Below are 20937 nucleotides of genomic sequence, written 5' to 3'. Positions count from 1 at the left end.
AGTGAAGATGGGAAGGAGTTTAAGATGCTAATTAACTATGTTATAATAAAAACATACATTTTAATACGTGAATTCATGAAGTACAAGTCATTTTCTAAAATTCCAACTCAACATAAATACTGCTTCAAAATCTTATTTGATACATTTTATATTACGTATTACAACTAACTTTCAATCAAATATTTTCTAGCTTATCAAAGTTAGTATTATCTTTAGATAAAAACTTACTTTTTAGAATAAAAATTACATTTATGAAACACTTACTCGTCCGGTAAATTTGGTGCATTGTCCTCTTGACCTGGCACATCGATGTGTATGAAAATAGACCTCTCTTTAATTTCGCACATGCATGGATGCTCCACAAAGTCGTGGAAGGAGGTATCTGGAGAAAGAAAAGTAAATAAATTAATTAAAGAATGCCCACTGAACAATTACATTCTCCGTAAAATTAATCATAATAAATACCTGAACTAACTTCCTTATTTAAAAAAAGTGAAACTTTGATGCTGTATTTGTTTTAGAAATACACATATATCACATATATGGAAATGAGATGATATAAAACTATTTGTGTGTGTATTTTTGAAGTCTTGACAGTCCGTATGAAGATAGAAACTAACGCTACCTGGAGGCATTCTCGCGCTAAATAAACAGTTAGCGTTCTTGAGTAGCATTAGTCGGAACGGTCACGATTTGGATCAAGCGAATAACCATCCTCATTCAGATTTTCCAGGATCTTCCATACTTCTACAAGACAAATGTTGAAAATGTGCCTACTATAGTCAAAAGTTCTCATAACTCTTTCCTCCGTAGTCAATACTGTGTTGTTATCTTGATGTCCATATATAGTGCAGTTGAAATATGAATATGTTAATAATAATAGGCTTAGAGTTTTCACCAGGACTTTGCTCATGGTCATAAACTTTAGTGAACTTTAACGTGGCTCCGGGCACATGCCAGTATTTATTATACGGGACAAATGGACACTAGTAGTCCCGACATTCAATCCTTGTACTTTGTAGTCCCAAACGTTCTAAGTGATATCCTTGCTTTCATGAACGTGAGGTGAGCATCCATGTTTCCTGTACTACAGTCATTGGCGAGTGGCCAGAGTGCTTGAAGGCCTGTGTAGCAGCAGTAGCACAAATAGTAAAATATACTGAATCTAATAAATATGCGCATTGTACATTCCCTTGGGGCCGCGGTGGCTCAGTGGTAGAGCGTTCACCTCTGGTGCTTGGGGTCCTGGGTTCGATCCCAACCCCCGCCAAGTGAACTTAGTGGTGGACAACCACCGTGTGCGTGGGTTTTCTCGAGGTTCTCCCACTTTCTTCATTCCACCATTTCATTCATTACCCATCATCACCGTCTCCTTTAGCCTAACCGGCATAGCCGTGTGATGTAAAACTGAAGGATTTCATTAAATTTTTTGTACATTCCCTTTCCTCCTTCCGTTGCTCCTGAAACCTACCAACAAATATTTGTATTAGAGATTTTTGTTTATACTATGCACAACCCTAATAGTTTCGATTTCCTTCCAAAAAATCACTTCAAACATTTTTTCATTCAATCTTTCATTCCGACTGAGTGTAACTACAAATAAATAATTAAATAAGCTTTAAAAATTGATTGATAGCATTCGAAGACCACAGAATAAATAACGATATCCATAGTAGATCAAAGAGATGACGAGACTATAGTAATATTGAATGTTCAGCTTCATTTTGTTGAAACTACGAAAGTAGCTTAAACCAAGAAGTGATATTGAAGCAGAGCGAACATTCAACGTTGAATATTACCAATAATGAATGTAGAAGTTAATATTGTAGATACTTCACGTTTAAGATTGAAAAATTTTTAACATTTGGTCTTGAAAATAGTAGGCACCTATTCACGAAAAGTTATTTTCGAATATTTGCTTTTTAGACGGTAGCTACTTAACGCATTGTTAGATACTAGAAAATAAAGTACCGAGTAGAATACATGACGCACTTCACCAGAAGTTTATCCGTGTTGTAAAGGGAATCAAAGTTTATTGCCTAATCTTTCACGAGCTGTTGTAAAGTCGTAACTCCCTTCCTACCCATCTCAGAGGTATCTTACTCCCATAGTATTTTTCCAGATTGTAATCATTATGAGTACTATTTGGTTGAAATTGCTCCAAGGAAATGAGATGTTGCTTGGTGAATCTATAGATCTATAACTAAACTTGGCCAGGAAAAGCAGAACCATCCCTTTAAAGAAGCACATAATTGAATTAATTTGTAAGTTGCTGCCACGTTTTTTAGAGGGATTCTTTTCTCCAATGATCAATTTATTAAATATTGCTATTGTGGTAGACATTTCAATCTAATTATTTGTATTTATCTTATTTTTTATATATATAAAAGTTAAAAAGTGATCGGGGAGACCAGGCGTTCTCACTAGTGATATCTTATTCACACACCTTCTAACATACAGGTATATCACGTACATTTAATCGCAGGAGAAAACAATTTAAACCAATTCGTATGGAAGATTATTATGAATCAGATTGAAATTTTACATTCCAAAAGCAATACATTTTAAATCTCTTATTTAGAAGACAAAGCAATAGCAATATTTTTTTCACTAAAAAATTCAATAAGGTACATAAATCAAAGTTAAATACAGATTTCGTTAATGTTATAAAACCACACTATAGCCATCGCATTTACACTAAAATTGCACAGCTCCCTTAGCAGCAAGGTAAACGAACTGCTTGGTGCTATTTTGGATTGTATCCAAGTTATCCAGACCCCACGAGCCACTGTCAGTGTTGCTGACCCTCTGTTCAAACAAATTGTGCATTTCACCAAAAGTTTCTTCCTCTGATCGATCTCTGATAAAATGTTGAGCTAGTTCTTATAAAATGTTATAATCTTTACCAAGTTATTCACACAGTTTTATTTCTTTTTTTTTCTTGTTTTAAAGTTACATTCTATATTTTACTTGGAAGGCAACCAGATTACTGAAATTCTCTATTATATCCTTCCATATTATTATTATTATTATTATTATTATTATTATTATTATTATTATTATTATTATTATTATTATTATTATTATTTTGATAAGACATTTGCATTGCTTCTAAGTATAAAGTTTTGTTTAGAAAAGACACGTTCTTGTATCTTTCGCAAAATTGATATGAATGAAGACGTTAATTTTGGAAAAGGTCTGTCTTCGACCATACTAGACACTTTTAAGATAATAATAATAATAATAATAATAATAATAATAATAATAATAATAATAATAATAATAATAATAATAAACACATCCAGAGATTTCATAATTGTTGATATATGCATAAGCCTGCCATATTTTTGTCATGAGAATGCAGGACACCTTCGATTACCCTTCCCCCTTCCAAAAAAAACTACAATACGTTTTTTAAAAAAACATTTTTACTGCATTATTTGAAATTGATATAAAGAAGTAATGAACAATCTGTAGCGCAATCTGTTCTCAAGAAACCTTATGCTTCTGGAGAACTGTTATGAGTGTTTTGCAATTATATGAGATTTTTTTTTTTATCTGAAATGCTACCAAAAGAATATATTATTTAAGAATCTAGCAGACGAAGGAAATTCACAAACGTGCAATGTCCTACATAGACACAATAGTGCGCATTCTAGAATGACTCAAGAAAATTAAGTATGTTCTTACAAGCAAAAAAAAAAAAAAAAAAAAAGATAATAATAATAATGGGGTTTTTCACCCCCCAAAAAATTAGCACATGAAATTTTACTCATATATTGTAAGAAATATAATTTTCTTTTCTTAAACACTAAACGTTACGTCTTGCTGATATTGAAAGCAAAGATGAGACGGAACTAAAATAAGGATGGCAGGCTTATATGCATCCACCTATACGTTTCATCTTAAAAACTGATGCTGAATACAGAATATATAAATTAATTGCACTAAATTCTAGGACGACTTTCAGTGCTCTAAAACGAGTAACATACAAGCAGTGTGTAATAGAATTAGTGTTACCCACGAGAAGGTGAAGAGAAATTTCTCGAGTCTCGTGGAAACACTAGTTTATTCAAGTCTTTGATCTCAAACACTGGTTTAAAGTTACATGTTTCTTAGTATAAAAACTGTAAATTGATAAGGTGATTGAATGAATGCAATACAGAAAATTTATCAATGTTTAATGATACGAAAGTTATTACACAATATACTCTAATAATAAATATGACTTAAATGTTGTTATATTACACCCGTCCTAGACTTCTCGTGACGAACGATTGTAATAACTTCTAGGCGAAATTAAGAAACAGAATTAGGTATACATTTTGTACATAAATTTACAAAACGAGACTTCACAAGACAACCTATGTCTCGTCTCGTCTGTTCTCGTAGACAACACTAATCAGTAGACCAACCCAAAAGCATAAAAAGCATAAAAAGCATAATAGCATTTTACACATATGGTTGGTACCTTGAACGTGGTTGTGGTTGTCTAAGGATCCAGAAGAAACTAATTTTAAAAGTATAATAAAGCATAATCTTAGAAAATAAAGCATAAAGCATAATTTAAAATATATATAGCACAATTCTTGGAAAATTCTTGGAATGTTTAATTGCAAGTTTAACATATTCTATTATTTTTTAAAACCAATATTTACAATGCAAAATCATTGAGAACGTAAGAATAATGCAACAATGAAAAGATTATTTCTGTAAATTTTTTGGTGTAATCCTTTGAAATGGAGAAAAAAAATGAAAAGAAGAAAACTTCCCGCCAATAATGAATAAACAATAGTTTTCTTCTAAGTATGCGCTGTTATGAATGATGATTCGAAATGTACAAAAAGTGCACAAGAACTTAACATTATACTGTTATGTGTACCTCTAGAACTTGAGCACTTTCTGTATTTTTATGGTGGCATCTTTTACTTTCCCTTTCTCTATATATGCACCTCTAAGGCCTACAGAGGTGATAAAAATAATGACTCGAGTAAAGCATATCTCTTTACAGTGTATTAAATAGAAATTTCATGAAATGTGAAAGAAACTGGTTGCATGAAATATTAATAAATAGATCAAGATACTTAGAATATTTAATATATATTAAATATTATATATTATACACGATTAATGTAAAACAATGATTGAAATTAACAACAAAGCATAATGTGGGTTACTCTACTAATCAGAATTATGTTTTGTGTTTTGTATTACTGAAGATATGCTTTACTGCTGCCTGTAACAATTATATATAAAGATTCGTATAAACTAAACTCTGTGGCACATAACTCCCAAGAGCTTAAGCCGACCATCCGGTAATCTTAATAGGAAAATGTGGGATAAAGATATTGATATGCCCATTGCCATTTTTATTGCTAGACCGCTATCTAATGCTTTCAGATAGTTCCCCAATTGCCCTCACGACACTAGGTAAACAAAATTAAATGAAATCTTTAATACTTCACGATTATGCTCTTTAGGCTAAAAAGCGTTCGAAAATTAACGAAAATGAATTATTATTAAATAATTTCTGGAACAAGAATGTGAAAGAAACGGTAGCATTTGGACAAAGGTTACGATGTAGTTCAACACAAACTCATATGGCCTGGAATCAAACCAGGGAGCCTTTGCAACAAAGATGAACACTTTACCGCTTTTTATTTATTTATTTTTGCATTTCGAATTCCTACTAGATTCGACAGTAACACGAACACAGAAATATCGAGATCACTTAATAATACCAATGCTCATCAGTGGGACTCGACCCTACGGTGGATTTCGCCATAAAATTGTCAGCCTAACGTCTCAGACCGCTCGACCACATCACACCAGCTTTATTATTACTATATTTACGTACACCTTCACCACTAAGCCACCTCACCCCTGCTGGGTCAATGTTACACTGCCACGGCCAAAACTATCTAGCTTTCCCCAATGATCATCAATCTAAATACTGATCAAATCAAGGACGTATTTACGCATGGGCCATGGCTTGGGGTGGCAAGATCTGGGACACAGAAAATTTTCTTGGACCAGTTTTCGTTCATACTGCAGTTCTGGAAATTTTCATAATATTATGAAATTACCGTGAACCTATCGTCAATTTATTAACTGAAATTTGTACATTATTTCACTACGTTTATATGTTTATTTTTTCTTCCACCTTTTACTTTAAAATATAGATTATTCACTTTACTGAGGGCGCGGTGGCTCAGTGGTAGAGCGTTCACCTCCGGTGCTTGGGGTCCCTGGTTCGATCCCAGCTCGCGCTGCGTGGACTTTGTGGTAGACAAACACCGTGCTCGTGGGTTTTCTCGGGGTTCTCCCGTTTCCTCCCAATTTCATTCATTTCTCATAATCACCGTCTCCTTTAGCCTAATCGGCATAACCGTGGGACGTTAAACTTAAAGATTTCATTTTTTATTCACTTTACTGCTCAAAATTTCAGTTTCTACACTGATATTTATAAATATGAAGGCGGTATTTTTTATTGGCTCGAGGCGGCAAAAATGTCAAACAAATTTATGTTGCGATTTATAAAACTTATTTATTATTAAAACGATAGGTGAGGTTTTTCAACCATCTTTACATTTAATGTCAGACGTATGCTCCACAACAGCAAATTAAAAACACGTACTTCATTTATCAGTATTAAGGAAAGGAGGATATTGATTGCAGTATGGGAGTATTTCTTGTGCTTTCGGACTCATCACGCGGCGCCTGTCCCATCGTCGAGTCCGCACCGTTACCAGCCTGTGGAAAGAGGAGTGAGATGCAACGCAGTCTCCAGCAATGGAAACACCAATGCTGGGCAATAGTAAGTAGACGTGATCTGCAAATCGAACACAACCAGTGATGGAAACACAGCATTTCGTAACCAATTCAAATTTGGCTCAATGTAAATGAATAAACCTCTGTATAATAGTCGACCAGGATTGGCCAGAGACAACCTCGGGTATGCTCGGCTCGGCTCGACTCGCCTTGCATGTGCTACTTTATTTCTCGGTAGTAACTACTGGCCGAATCTGAACAAAATTTGATGAATAAGCAGAACATTCCCTAGAAACTAAAGATTCCTATATTTGGTACCCAAGCTTAGCTAGGGCCAGGCTCGGCTCGACAACAGAGACTATGTACCATAGCCTTGCACACCGCGAGATTCTGAGTTCGGTTCATTTCGACTTGTATGAAAGCGAAAGTCCTCCTCTATGCTTATCTGCAGATTTTCGCGATAAGTTGAAACCTAATCTTTCAGAAACACTTTATGTATTGTATCTGTGTATGAAAAATTTCAAGAAACTGTATTAAAATGGCTGAGGTTGAAGGAGCTGCGAACACTAAATAGAAAAACAAAGTATATTTTCAGGCAGCTGGAAAATAAAATTGGAATCTGATTCCTGAGTAAACTATTGTAAAAATCTTCCATATGAATGGATTGCACCTACGTATATGAAATTATTTTAATTTTTCCTCGTGTATAAACATGTATGATACATCACAACCTTAATGATCATTGCTACAATGTAGAACAAATTGATCATTGTAGGAAAAAAAAAACTTCTCGCTTTGAAACCCTTGCGGGCAACTTACACATTAATTTTGTTGAGTTGATTGTGAGTTTATCGTCCCTTTCAGCAGCAAGGCTATATGAGACGGGACCTACTCATTAACGTGAACTCCCAACTACATGAGCTTCCGCCGGGAATCGAAGCCGGGTCTCCCACGCTAAAGACGCATACGCTAACCGCTTAGCCACGAAGGAGCTCCAAATTAAATTTTGTTACATGCTATTTTAAGGAATTAATTCTGTTATATGCTATTGTAAGGAATTAATGCTGTTATATGCTATTTTAAGGAGAAGTTAACTTATATTATGGACGACAAACTATTCTATATCTATCCCCGAAACTTACATTTCTAATAATACGTCACACGGCTGACTGTTTTATCTTTTTCATTTCGAAATAACTTTTTCTACTTTGCCAGCGTCTTCCAGCAACTCGTTTTCTAACTATTGTATAAATTGTGTCAACATTGATTAGAAATGTATAAGCCTACTTCAAATTTTAATATATAAACTAAATGTTTAAAGATACTGTGAGCCAAGTGGTTCAGAAGCTTGTTTGTACTACTACTTCAAACGTCTAAATGAGAATCACGCTCTTCTTGCCGCCAATGTGGGCGTCCCTTCAGTAAAAGTTAATTAATGTTCTCACGATATTCGTATTTAAAAGAAAAGAGAGTTTGACTTTCGGAATCAACCATGCAAACTATTCTTAGATCCAGATTCATCATACGAATGCGAATGTGAATCTTCTAAACTTCTAATCCATTGAGATATCACACATGTTCGGTGGTGCACAGGCCCGTAGCCAGCCCAAAAATTTAGGGGGGCCCGATCCAATCATATTATACTTCATCGTCATATTATAGTTCATTTGCAAGCCAACCGTGAAATTTTATGGGGGCCAGCCAAAGTTTAGGGGGGCCGGCCCCCCTTGCCCCCCGTGGATACGGGACTGGTGGTGCATCACTATAGTTTTCTTTCATGGCATCCGTCCAACTTTGTTGATGTACATTTCTTTTAGAAATTAAAATGACAGAATTATCATTAAAATAATTAGCACGAACCGATGGCGTGCCGAATTTTGCTAAGTTCAAGAAAGAATCAAAAGCCAAAACCGACAAATCTCTCGAAAGCAGGGTTCGAATCAAGATTTTCTTTACAAGAGGGGAAAGTTTTCCAGACATAAATCCGTTTTTTTTTTTTTTTTTTTTTTGCTACGCAGCGATGTAAGACATATATATATAGGGTTGCCATAGTTGTTGATCCAAAATTCGGACAAGCCTTAAAATGACTCATCAAAGATACAGTGCCCAAACACAGAATAAATATCTCGAAATTTCTTACCTAAAAATAACCTTTTTAGGTTATCACACAATTGTTTACTGTAATACTTAAAACACTATTGGAAATTAATACGTTTTATATTTTTTTCAATGACATGAATATAATAAATCATGCCATTAGAGCACTTATATCAAATCTAACCTAAAAAAAAAAAAAGGAATAGAAAAATGAGATACTTTTTAAGAACATAACCTACTTTATAAATAGTAACTAAAATATAAGTTATAGACCCTACGATTAAAACATAATTCTTTTCGCCCGAGATTTTAGCGATTCGCGACTCGGAAATTTTCGGGCAGCTTCAAAAACTGTCAAATACGGACATTTTCGTATTTCATGCTTTGTACGATACGGACACGGACATGGATCCAAGAATACAAACAGTCCATACAAAATACGGACATATGGCAACCCTACATGTATAGACCCTATATGAAATGGGGTAAATGTTTTCCTGACATGGAAGAAATTCTTCCTTGACGAACTGGGAAAATTATCTGACGAGAGAGGGGAATTCCCCACATCCCCTCGTTGATTCGACCCTGCTTAAAAATAATATTCTGATACTGTAACTACACATGAGTGAGAGAAAGAAGAGCGGAATTCATGTTATAAGTAGAGTAGTAACAGTAATACCAGTAGTAACTTTAAGGGTCTGGACCATAGGAAGTTTTGTAGACAGGAATTTAAGGTAAACTTACTTGCATCGTGTGCAGACACGGGTATGTGCATGGACTAAGCCCCAAGTACATGAACAATGGGCTTGTGATTTTGGTAAGTGGATAGGCAAAGCCGGGAAAATAATGAACTATAATTTCAAAACAAATGAATCAAAATATCCTACTTAGGTCAGTTACATGACTGATAGTACTCCCAGCTTCCTTCAGATTCAACAAGCATCTCTCCTTAATATTCATTAATTATTATTATTATTATTTAGAGAGGAGAGAGCGCGAATATACTAAGAATACAAGGAGTACGTAGAATCTTTTCAAACAACTTATGTATGGAAATAAGTTAACATTTCTAACCTATTGTGAAATACGGTCTTTTATATTTACACAACAAATTATTGAAAGACATTATATATATATATATCAAAGTATTAAATATTATTGACCCTATATCTGAATACAAAAGAAACACATAAATTACGTTTATTTAATAGAAGATATTTTTAGCGAAAATTGATTTCGTTGGCAACGCTGACAACCAGCCGTTCAACGCGACGAGCTCAAAATGGCGGCGATTCCTCCGTCACCTTTGACCTTTAATTTCCCCTCTCTCAGACATATACACATGGAGTGGCTCCTCGAATCGAAGAGAGGTACTACTTGTATAGTTTTAAAGTGCTGGACCACAAATTCCCATCCATTGTTTCTGATCAATAACCATTTAAAAAAATTGCTATCTATACTCTTAAACCATTGTATTAGCTTAACTTATTGTGATGTTACAGTAAGAGAGCCGAAATTTGTACACACTGACAATGAACACGACTCAATTACGACAACAATGTTCACGGTCAATAACTTCCGAGTTACGGTAGAACTTTAGTTCGGGAGCTACTGCGTTTCTTTCTTTCTTTCTTTCTTCATAATATCCAATGGTCGCGGCATTTTTGCATAAAGAAAAAGAAATCTATTTCGTTTCGATTTCCACATAAAAGGAGAAAATAATAAAGATGTCTCTCACGTGCTAGATCATCTGAGGGGGGTTGAAGAACGAGGGAGGGATTGCTTCATCACGCACAGTGTCAAGAAGGTCGACTCCGACACGTTATCAATTCTTAACTATTATTTGATCCTTCAGTGCATCATTACAAGCATTTATGATCCCACAACGGCATATGTTCCGTTTTAGAAATGAGGTTGTGTATTAAATAATATGACCATATAGGTATACATTAGATTTTGGCGTCTAAGTGGCGTCGCATTGTTATTGAAATGTCCTACTATAAAGTTATTTCCTTTATAGATAACTTTACCATTTATTATTTAAACAAATTTAGCCAATTGCTGTATGCGCACTAAAATAACAAAACCTGCGTCAATAGATCTCCCTGTGTCCTACACGGTGCGGTGTAGATCAAATCTGTGATTTTGCGATTCCAGGAGAAAATAACTAATCTCTTATCATTAAAAACCAAATTAAAATAATGAATGCTTTAAGGTGTACTATATTTTGAAATGGGTTTAACTTTTAGGGGCGACTATGACGGCTTTAGACACAAAAACAAACAAACAAATAAACAAAAACTCTAAAAGTTACCCAAGGCTATGATTGACTTTTGAATTACTAATTTGACCAACACTCAAATGAAACCTATATACCACACCTGTTCTCAACGGAACGATATGTGTTTATATTATATGCCATACCCGCGTAATAGGTTTTAAGTTCTTATCATGCCTTCTTATTAAGCTCTAAAAATGAACGAAACTAAGTAATTTGCTGAATAAGTGCTCAAACAAGAGATTTTGATACGAAAAGTGTATATTCATATTCCCGCTTCAGATTTCGGTTTAAAGTAAATTTTGTTTTGTTTCAATGCAAAACAATGTAAGACGAATATTTCACATTGGCACGTGACATCTTGTATAATACTGCACTACCTTCAAAATATCTGATTGCTTGAAACGACTTTATATTGTACAACGAAGTTTCTACACTTAACAGCTTTATTAAGTCCAGTGAAACTAAATTAGCGCACCCAACTCTCAGATGGTTATCTACATAACAACCATAAAATTCCAAGGTTTATCTTCTCACCTCTGTCAAACTGATCGCTCTTTCTTTGTATAGACGTTCTTTAATAACAGAACTCTGTCAGTGTTGAAATGAAATGACATTTGTAGTTTAGCGTCCCACAGTTATGCTCTTTTAAGCTAAAAGAGACCGATGATTGATAAAAGTGAATGATTATGAAATAATCAGTAGAATGAGCATGTGAGAGCGAACGGGAGAACACCGAGAAGACTCATGGATAATACTTCACAGGGCGTGGTATCGATCCAGAGGTCCCTCGCACCAGAGGTGAGCGTTCTTCCACTGAGCTACCGTATCTCCTCTTCTGTTAAGCTGTTACATGACACACCAATAAAAATATAAGAAAGAAATGTTTTCGCAGATGAGAAACAATTTATTATATGAAAAAAACAATGTCCACAAAAGCAGACTTAATGAAAATTACTGTACGCAGCGAAGCACTATGAGCACAATATTTTTTTAGATGATTCATTTCAGTCTTCCTCTGGTATACAGTCAGAAAGAAAGAAGTAAACAAAATCATCATTCATTCCATTTTTTAGGCTCCTGAGCGTATAACTACGCACAAGCAAACGTAACAAAGAACAAATAGAATTTATCATACCAATTTAACACACTCTATGCCCTGTGGAACTTGGAAGTTCAATGTTGCGTTCACAAAAGCTCTCTATCCTTAATCAACTGGACGCAGTTTCTACTTTGTATTCCTATTTTCTGCGAGGTCTATCTTAAAACTGTCCTCCCATCTGCGCCTAGGACTTCCTAAAGATAATTTTCCGATTAACTTTCCAGTTACAACTTTGAAAGCGTTCCTACTTTCTTCCATTCTAGCTACTGACCTGTCCTCCCCAGCGTCCAACACATGATAACCCTATGTTTTGTATAAATTATGAACTTCCTCATTATGAACTTTCAGCCATTCCTAATTTTCTTGGATCCGAATATTCGCCTCAGGATATTATATCACATGAGTTTATGTCGATATGAATTGGAAAAGATGAATTTATAGTTTTGAGTAATGACCATATTTTGTAAGAAAGATATTTTGGGCTGAATAAATAAGCGGCATAAAACTTGGAAATGGATTAATATAATAACACAATTGAAAATGCATCAATGTAAATGAAATGAAATTGTTGAGTTTTACGTCCCACGTTTATGCTAAAGGAGACGGTGATGGTGAGTAATGAATGAAATGGTGGAATGAAGAAAGTGGGAGGAAACGGGAGAACCCCGAGAAAACCCACGCACACGTGTTTGTCCACCACAAAGTTGGGCTGGGATCGAACCCGGGACCCCTAGCACCAGAGGTGAACGCTCTACCACTGAGCCACATCTTGGTACTTGCCTGGGGTACTTGGTTCAATCCCAGCTCGCGCCAAGTGAGCCTTGTGGTGGACAAACACCGTGTGCGTGATTTTCTCGGGGTTCTCCCCTTTCCTCCCACTTCATTCCACCATTTTATTTATTTCTCATCATCACCGTCTCCTTTAGCCTAACCGTCATAACCATGGGACATAAAAATTAAAAATTTCATTTCATTTCATTTCGAATAACTATTCGGATTATTTTCTGCTCTTATTAAAATATTGGAATATCCGAATATTCGTTTTCTATATTCGAATAATTATTTGTTATCTCAATAGTTGTTCGAATAATTAGCCTTTGTCTTTCCACAAGCAACTTTCGTTTCACGCTCTGAAACTACGATAGTAAATGAAAATGAAATCTTTGAGTTTTACGTGACACGGTTATGCCGGTTAGGCTAAAGGAGACGGTGATGATGGGTAATGAATGAAATAGTGGAATGAAGAAAGTGGGAGGAAACGAGAGAACCCGATGAAACCCACACACACGGTGTTTGTCCACCACAAAGTTTACTTGGCTGGGATCGAACCCGAGACTCCAAACACCAGAAGTGAACGCTCTACCACTGAGCCACCGCGGCCTCCTAAAACTACGATAGTCTTATAAAATTAACAGCACAATTTCATAGCAGGCATATGCCTATAATTTTCCCTCAGGTACATGGGAATGTGTCCAGTATGTGCCTTATGTACCTCTGAGAGAGAAATCACATGGATGGAAAGTGATAGTCACAGTCTATGTCCCCCTAGGCACATGCCTGACATGTACCTGGAGAGCGTGCCTAGTATGTTCTAGGTATGTTCTCCATTCCGTAAGCGTCAATGGACAACAAAATTACTCCCCCAAAATATGTTAAATCGCCTATATGCGTAATGTGTTTACATTAAGATGAGTCTAAAAAACACTTTAAACAAGTTAAAAAATGTACCCCAGGGTGAGCATGAACCACCAACCTTTGGATTACTAGCCGCGGGCTCTTCCGACTTGGCCACGGAGGCGATAAAGACAACGTCGCTTGTAGAGGGATAAATTGTTTAGGTCTTTTAAATTTGCTAATCAAAGTGCTCCTTTAACCGCGTATATTCGACGATAACCGTTTGTGATCAGATAAAATCTACTTGCCATGTAATTTTATAACAAAATGACGAGTGTCTATTTACTAAATGGCGCATGCCTATTACATCTTGTGCTGTTAGGGTATCTGAAACAGTATGTACCTAAAGGACGTACCTAGAACATGACAGATATATGTCCCAAGTGACGATATAAAAACAGGTATCAAAAGCCGTCAAATCCATTTTTTTTTACCGAAATTGAAAAATGAAATCTTTAAGTTTTACGTCCCACGCTTATGCCGGTTAGGCTAAAGGAGATGGTAATGACGAGAGATGAATGAAATGATGGAATAAAGAAAGTGGGAGGAAACGGGAGAACCCCGAGAAAACCCACGAGCACGGTATTTGTCCACCACAAAGTCCACACGGCGCGAGCTGGGATCGAACCCGGGACCCCGGAGGTGAACGCTCTACCACTGAGCCACCGCGCCCTCTTTACCGAAATTGAGTGCTATATCGCTTGTTATATGTTTGATCTAAAGAAATTCCATGGAAACAGAATTTTGTTTAAAAGCTTAATATTTCATACTTAAAAACTAGTTCAAATATGGGACTTTGTACGCGTCTATATGGAGCTTCACTGTACTTTTTGCGAAATTACTCGAAACTCAGCGAAATGGATTTTGATACTAGGTGCCTCATTTTATTCATTATTTCATTTACACCTCACATCTAAAAGAATTTAACACAATCAGAAACGTCCGCAGGATTTCTTCCAAGGGCGGGGAGAAGAGACCGATCACACCTTGATATGCATAATACTTCATGTAAAACATTTATTATTGACGTACATTGCATAACTTTATTAACTCAGTAAATACATTAAATAGTGCAGTGGCTGACTAAACAAATCTAATATGTTACGAATGTATTTGGAAGAACTGAAACCTTTTGAAAGTCTTGCCCCCCACTGCAGCCGCCCATGAACACAAATTTGTTAGATTTATTTCAGATAAGGTTCTAAATTGAGTTTATAAAAACTAATCTTCCACTGGCACAGAGAAAAATTAATCATATGATGCGTATTGCTGCTTCAAATCAACTTCACAACTTGTGTTTCGTGTGTTCAATTGGAAATGATGTCATAAGTAAAAATCAAAAATTAAACTTGAGGTTCTGAAGCGTTGGTTCTCAAACTACTGGAGCCACGGAATGCTTTACCAAAGAGTCGAGATCCCAGTTCTTCAACTTCATTCTTACTAATATCAGGTTCTATATTGTGTGAACACAATGTAAAGTACTGCCTTTAAGTGATAGTAAACGTAACACTTACTCTGTTTCTGATATTGTTTTAATCTTTACAATAGTACGAATAGAGATCAAACAAGGAAGGAAATACTAATACAAAAAATGACAGATTTTAAGGAAAAAATGTAGTGGAAGATTTTTGAAGTCTTTACCGAGCACCCGAGTGCACATTTTAAGACATGTTACCCTGCACTATTGTTGGAGGGGGGGGGGCGAGGGGTTAGGAATTAGATTTCTGGGCTTTCAGCATCTATGGCCATGTTAGCCCGTCATGTATGAGGGATGACGTCCTTCGGCGATGGGTTACATGCGTAGGATCGAAACTGCGTAGCGTCGAAACTGCGTACGATCGAAACTGCGTACGATCGAAACTGCGTACGACCGAAACTGCGTACGATCGAAACTGCGTACGATCGAAACTGCGTACGATCGAAACTAAAACCGGCGTAGGATCGAAAACAGATAAGGTCATATGATCAAGCAATAAAAAAACAATTATTTTATAATCACAGAATATTAAGTAATAGTAATTTTTTGAAGTTATATAGGGAAAAACCGGAGTAGGATCAAAACTGTATACGACCGAAACTGCGTAGCGTCGAAACTGCGTAGGATCGAAACTGCGTACGGTCGAAACTGCGTAGCGTCGAAACTGCGTAGGATCGAAATTGCGTACGATCGAAACTGCGTAGCGTCGAAACTGCGTAGCGTCGAAACTGCGTAGGATCGAAACTGCGTACGATCGAAACTGCATAGAAACGAAACTGACAAATAAAATAGTGACAAATATAATTAAATAATCATACAGGGGTGTACCCAGGAAGCTTTTCTTGGGGGACTATGACTTATTCAGGAGGACCAAAAAAGCTAAGTCTTGTCTCAGCAGGGAGAAAGGAGAAGCCTCCCCCCAAAAGCCACTACTTCTGATCAAGTTGGCAAATTCCTTGTTCAGAAGATTGCCGTTAAGTTCAATTGACTTAGCTTAACATTTTCTTAGTTACCTAGTTGCTGTGAATTGTCACTTCTTTTATAGACTTTGCAGGTGGCACAATCGAAGGTTCATGTAATTAGTTCAAGTTTTTGCTAGTTTGGGCTTCGTCCCAAATTTACTAACTTCCAGGGTTGTTTTGTTTAAAACAAAATATTTAAAACAAATGATTAAAACTTTTTTTTAAACAATTGATTTTGTTTAAAACAAATTTTGTTTATGTTTTAAACATTTTGTTTTAAACACGTGTATTTTGAAGACTTGTCTTAAACATATGTTTATTTGCATTTTATTTTATGTTCGTAAAAAAAAAACAAAAATCTTCCAGAGCAAGAGAACTGTCCAAAAGTGCTCCCCAATCAGAAGACTATTTTCTTCCCATGTGAATGGTTTGATTTCTCGTGGCTACAGCAGGTCAATGTGTACAATTTATCTACAATTTACAATTTATTTTGTCTCTTTTCCTCCTTATTTTTAACGTATATTGTATTGTTTAAATGCTTCTCAGTTAACTTGCGAGAAAGTATAGTAGTCGAAGGTTGGACTACTTATAGAACTGATATTAAAAAATAAATAAAATAGTTATCACGGAAACAAACTGTTGTGTTATATTCATTGCGACGTTGAGGTTCTGAAATTAAAATATCGCAAGCATTCGTTTGTACAGTACATGTTAGTTCTGTCTCCGTACAACATGGAATCGTTTAACATGGGTTATACGTGAAGAAAAGGACATGATTTGGTACAAATTTATTAGAGTAACTCAAACTCAATCAGGTAAGTAAACGATCAAACGAGTTTGTTGCAAAACGTGTAAGAAAGAAATGGGTGGTTTAGCTCCAAGAACGAAAATCATTATGAAAAATACAATGCTTGGTAAAAATGGAAACCCAAACAAATGGTAAAAATGTTGATCCGAAAATTGCTTCTGATGAATCTAACGTCAGTGGTGTGGCTGAGATGCAACTGGAAACTTCAGGTAACAATTAATTTTGTATCAACAATATCTTTTACATTATATTATGAAAATTTTATTTCGTACCTCTTCCCCACCACAGTTCTAAATTTTCTTTGAAACTTTACAACTTGGCATAGCTTGTATGAAGAGACCAGGTGAGAAACGCAAGGTATGGCAGTCGATCGTGTAACTAACCAAGTGTGATACTTATTATAACGTTAGTGCTGAACGTCAAGGTCTGGGACAATTTGATCTCAATTTGTTTGTTTGTATGTATGTACCACGCTACAGGGTGCAATATTCAGTCTTTTAACATTAATTTTTGAGGATAGAGACACGAGGCGTCGGAATTTGCTGTATAGATTTTGACTGCGATCCCACGTAAAATTTCAAAATTAGTGGGTCAGATCCCACTTTAAACAAAAAGCCCTGTCTCATATAGCCTTGCTACTGATGCAAGTTGTAATCAATCAAACTAAACAAACTAATTTTATATGTTTCGAACAAACTTGGGTTGCAGAATAAATTTGGCTTCAACTCAACATTTAGAGCACAAGGGATCCAAGTTCATTTTCAGAAAGGTTCACTTTTGCTCAGCAAACGTAATATCTTCGTAGCATAGGGTATGAAATAAATGAAACAAAAACCACGGGAAAGCGTATGGACTAGAGTTTCATAGGACAACCGCTAGACAAGGGCGTTGACGGAATGGGGAGGAGGGCTAATTTTCCCTTCCCCCTCCTTGCTCATACATTTAAGATATTAACATTATACTTGTATTGTGTATGTTGCAGCGTGGAATGATTAACAAGTCAAGCTCCGAATGTCATAGTCAATGATGCATAATTACGTTACATAAATGCAGAATGTGTTCAAAAGAATACATCGACGTAAAATGTCATATTTTCACAACCACGAATCCGAGATGAAAGAAAGAAAAACTACCTGAAAAAAAGGAATCTAGAATTTTGTATGATTGCCGCTAGATAGGGGCGTTCGTTTAGAAATCATCCGTCTTCTACCCTGAATTTCAGATTTTTGGGGGCAGTAATGCAGATTTAGAAACATTTTGCTTAGCAAAGTCCAACATTTAAAAATTGAAGTCCTTGCACCGAATAAATACGGATTTTGATCATTGGCCGTAAGGAGCTATAGGCCTATATTGCTTTCTTGTATATTTTTTTTACCCAAGGATTTCAAAGGTAGCTCTACTTTGGAGTTTCGGGCCTGCTTAAAATTCAGGAAATTGGACCTAAGCAACTTCTCAGTTTTAATCATCTGTATGTTCTTCGTATTTATTCGGTGTAATTACCTCAGGCTTATTCTGTTGGACTTTGCTTATCAAAAGATTTCTAAAACTGTCTTACCGTCCCCAAAATCTGAAATGCAGGGTGCGGATGAGGGTGGTTGCCCTCCTGTTCCACTGACGCCCTTACTAGCGGCTGTCATATGAAACTATCCCACGCCTTTTCGCATGGTTTTAGTTACATTTGTTTCGGATTCTTGACTGCGAAGTATTATTTTTTGAAATAGAATTCATTTGCTGAGGAAAACTGAAGTTTATTGAAAATGGATTTGGATCTATTGTGCTCTGAACGTCCCAAATATTACCTTTCGTCAATAAATTTTTGACTCAAAAAACAACCAATTACATAGACTTGCAGAAAATATAAAGTTAGCACAATATGAAGTGTGCTTCAAACATTACTTTTCGAAAACGTAGCCCTAGTATTATAAAATAATTTTATTAGCACCAGTGTTGTGAAATAGTAATCAAATTTTGCAACAAAAATCTCACCCGCCTCCACAAAACGCTAGCTTAGCCCCTAAAGGCATAACTACAAAACTTTTAGAAGCGGTAACTCGAAATGATTTTCTTTATGGTTAAAATAACCGCACAACAGCATTTCTGGTAAAATTCTAGCCCTCATGTAACATGACACCATTTGCATTTGAAATTTCGAATACTAAGCACAGATGTTCGCCATGATGCTTGATAGCACCGTCTGATGTGTCAGACCACTTCCAAGATTCATCATTCTCCCTCAACCCGTTGTCAACGCACAAGGATGGTGAGGACTTTTGTTTTGCCATGTATATTGATAGATTGTGTGAAACCTCTATAGTTGGTAAATTTTAAAATCTACCTTAAAAGTTTACTATATCCAAGAAAATACTTACTGTATGAGAGTCGCTGGCAAGAGGGTGTAATAAAAGGGGTCGTTATATGAAATAAGTTCAAAATTACTAATCTATACGGAAATGTTCTTTACCCAACACTGTGTAGTCTTAAAGAGAATAAAATAAATGAAAAGATCGGTTGAAAGAGCAAAAAGTCTTAATAAATACGTGATTACACGATTTTGAAATATGTTTAAAATAATATTTTAAACTGTTCAAAATGTTTAAAACATGTACTTTTTTGTGTGTTTTTTAAAACATCTTTAAAACATTTTAAACACTTTTTTCATGTTTTAAACACGCGTTTTGTTCTTTTTTTTTTAAAAAAAAACTGTATTTTTTCCAACCCTGCTAACTTTTGACCAAGTTGGAAAATTAGAATGCGTTGTTGCCAATATTTACTTAAAAGACTTCCGTTTCTTTCAATTGACATTTGGATTAGCATTTTCTTACTTACCCAGTTGCTGTGATTTTCAATTTCTTTATGAACTTGGCAATTGGCAAAATTGAATGTTTATATAATCAGTTTAGTTTTAAGTAGGTGGGAATTTGTCGCCAGATACAAAATTTCTCATCCTACGGCCTCGCGCCTCATAAACCTACTAACATACCAAAATTCCTAGTTTTTATTCCGATTTCAATTACGGTACCTAAAATATGAGATTTTGTACATCCAAAAAGTCTATTTAAATTACACAGTCTTTTGTCTCTTTAAAGCTGCTAAAAATGGAAAATATTCACTTTTGGAAATTTTCTATATAGTCCCAGGAGGCTAAAAACTTTGCCAAATTTAATCCTTGTAGTTCTACTGGAAGTGCCTATCTGTAAAAAATCGTTGTATTATTTCAACGACATGCCTATGTGTTAGCACGATTGTGTTAAAATATAACACAAACAAGTGGTTAGAACAACTCACTCTCCGTTTGGAGTTGTGTGTCAAATGCCGCTAGTTGAAATGACACACAGCCTGTGTGTTAATACAAGTGTAGAATCTTCGGTGTTGTTTTCTGCGTGATTGCCAAATATGTTGGGTATCTAATTATAAAGGCTTATGAACTGAAGCTACAGGCAAACACAGTAGAAAGAAATACTTAAACAAATCCAAGTATACGCAAAATTTCAAAATACAAACCGCGCGATGTGTTTTCAATTGTTTTACAAAATGTTTCTGAAGAAACCCTAACAGCACAAGATGTGCTAGGCATGTACCATTTTGGTGTTCTAAATTCATCTCCCACATTTGATGCATTTATTGCTTCTTTTTTCAAAGCGGTTGTGTACTAGAAGCAACAAACGCATCAACTTTATTAGATGGCAACTGGCGCCGATCATTTGAAAGTGAATATGGAAGAACTATAAAATAAAGTAAATAGACAGTCGTCATTTTGTAATAAAATTA

General features: G+C 35.6%; 1 protein-coding gene across 5 annotated transcripts in view; it reads right to left on the bottom strand.

Moving 5' to 3' along the window:
• The window catches only part of LOC145691975 (uncharacterized protein ZK1073.1), a 463195-nt gene that overhangs the window by 46691 nt on the left and 395567 nt on the right, over positions 1–20937 (bottom strand). For all 5 annotated transcript variants that reach the window (XM_081767283.1, XM_081767277.1, XM_081767291.1 and 2 more), the window contains exon 4: positions 265–382. In XM_081767283.1, the coding sequence (XP_081623409.1) occupies positions 265–382 (118 nt within the window). The remainder of the gene's footprint in view (positions 1–264; positions 383–20937) is intronic.

Source organism: Thermobia domestica, chromosome 1 (genome assembly GCF_964235325.1).
Source record: "Thermobia domestica chromosome 1, izTheDome1.hap1.1, whole genome shotgun sequence".
In the NCBI taxonomy this organism is placed as follows: domain Eukaryota; kingdom Metazoa; phylum Arthropoda; class Insecta; order Zygentoma; family Lepismatidae; genus Thermobia; species Thermobia domestica.
This window is presented reverse-complemented; position numbering and strand designations above follow the sequence as displayed.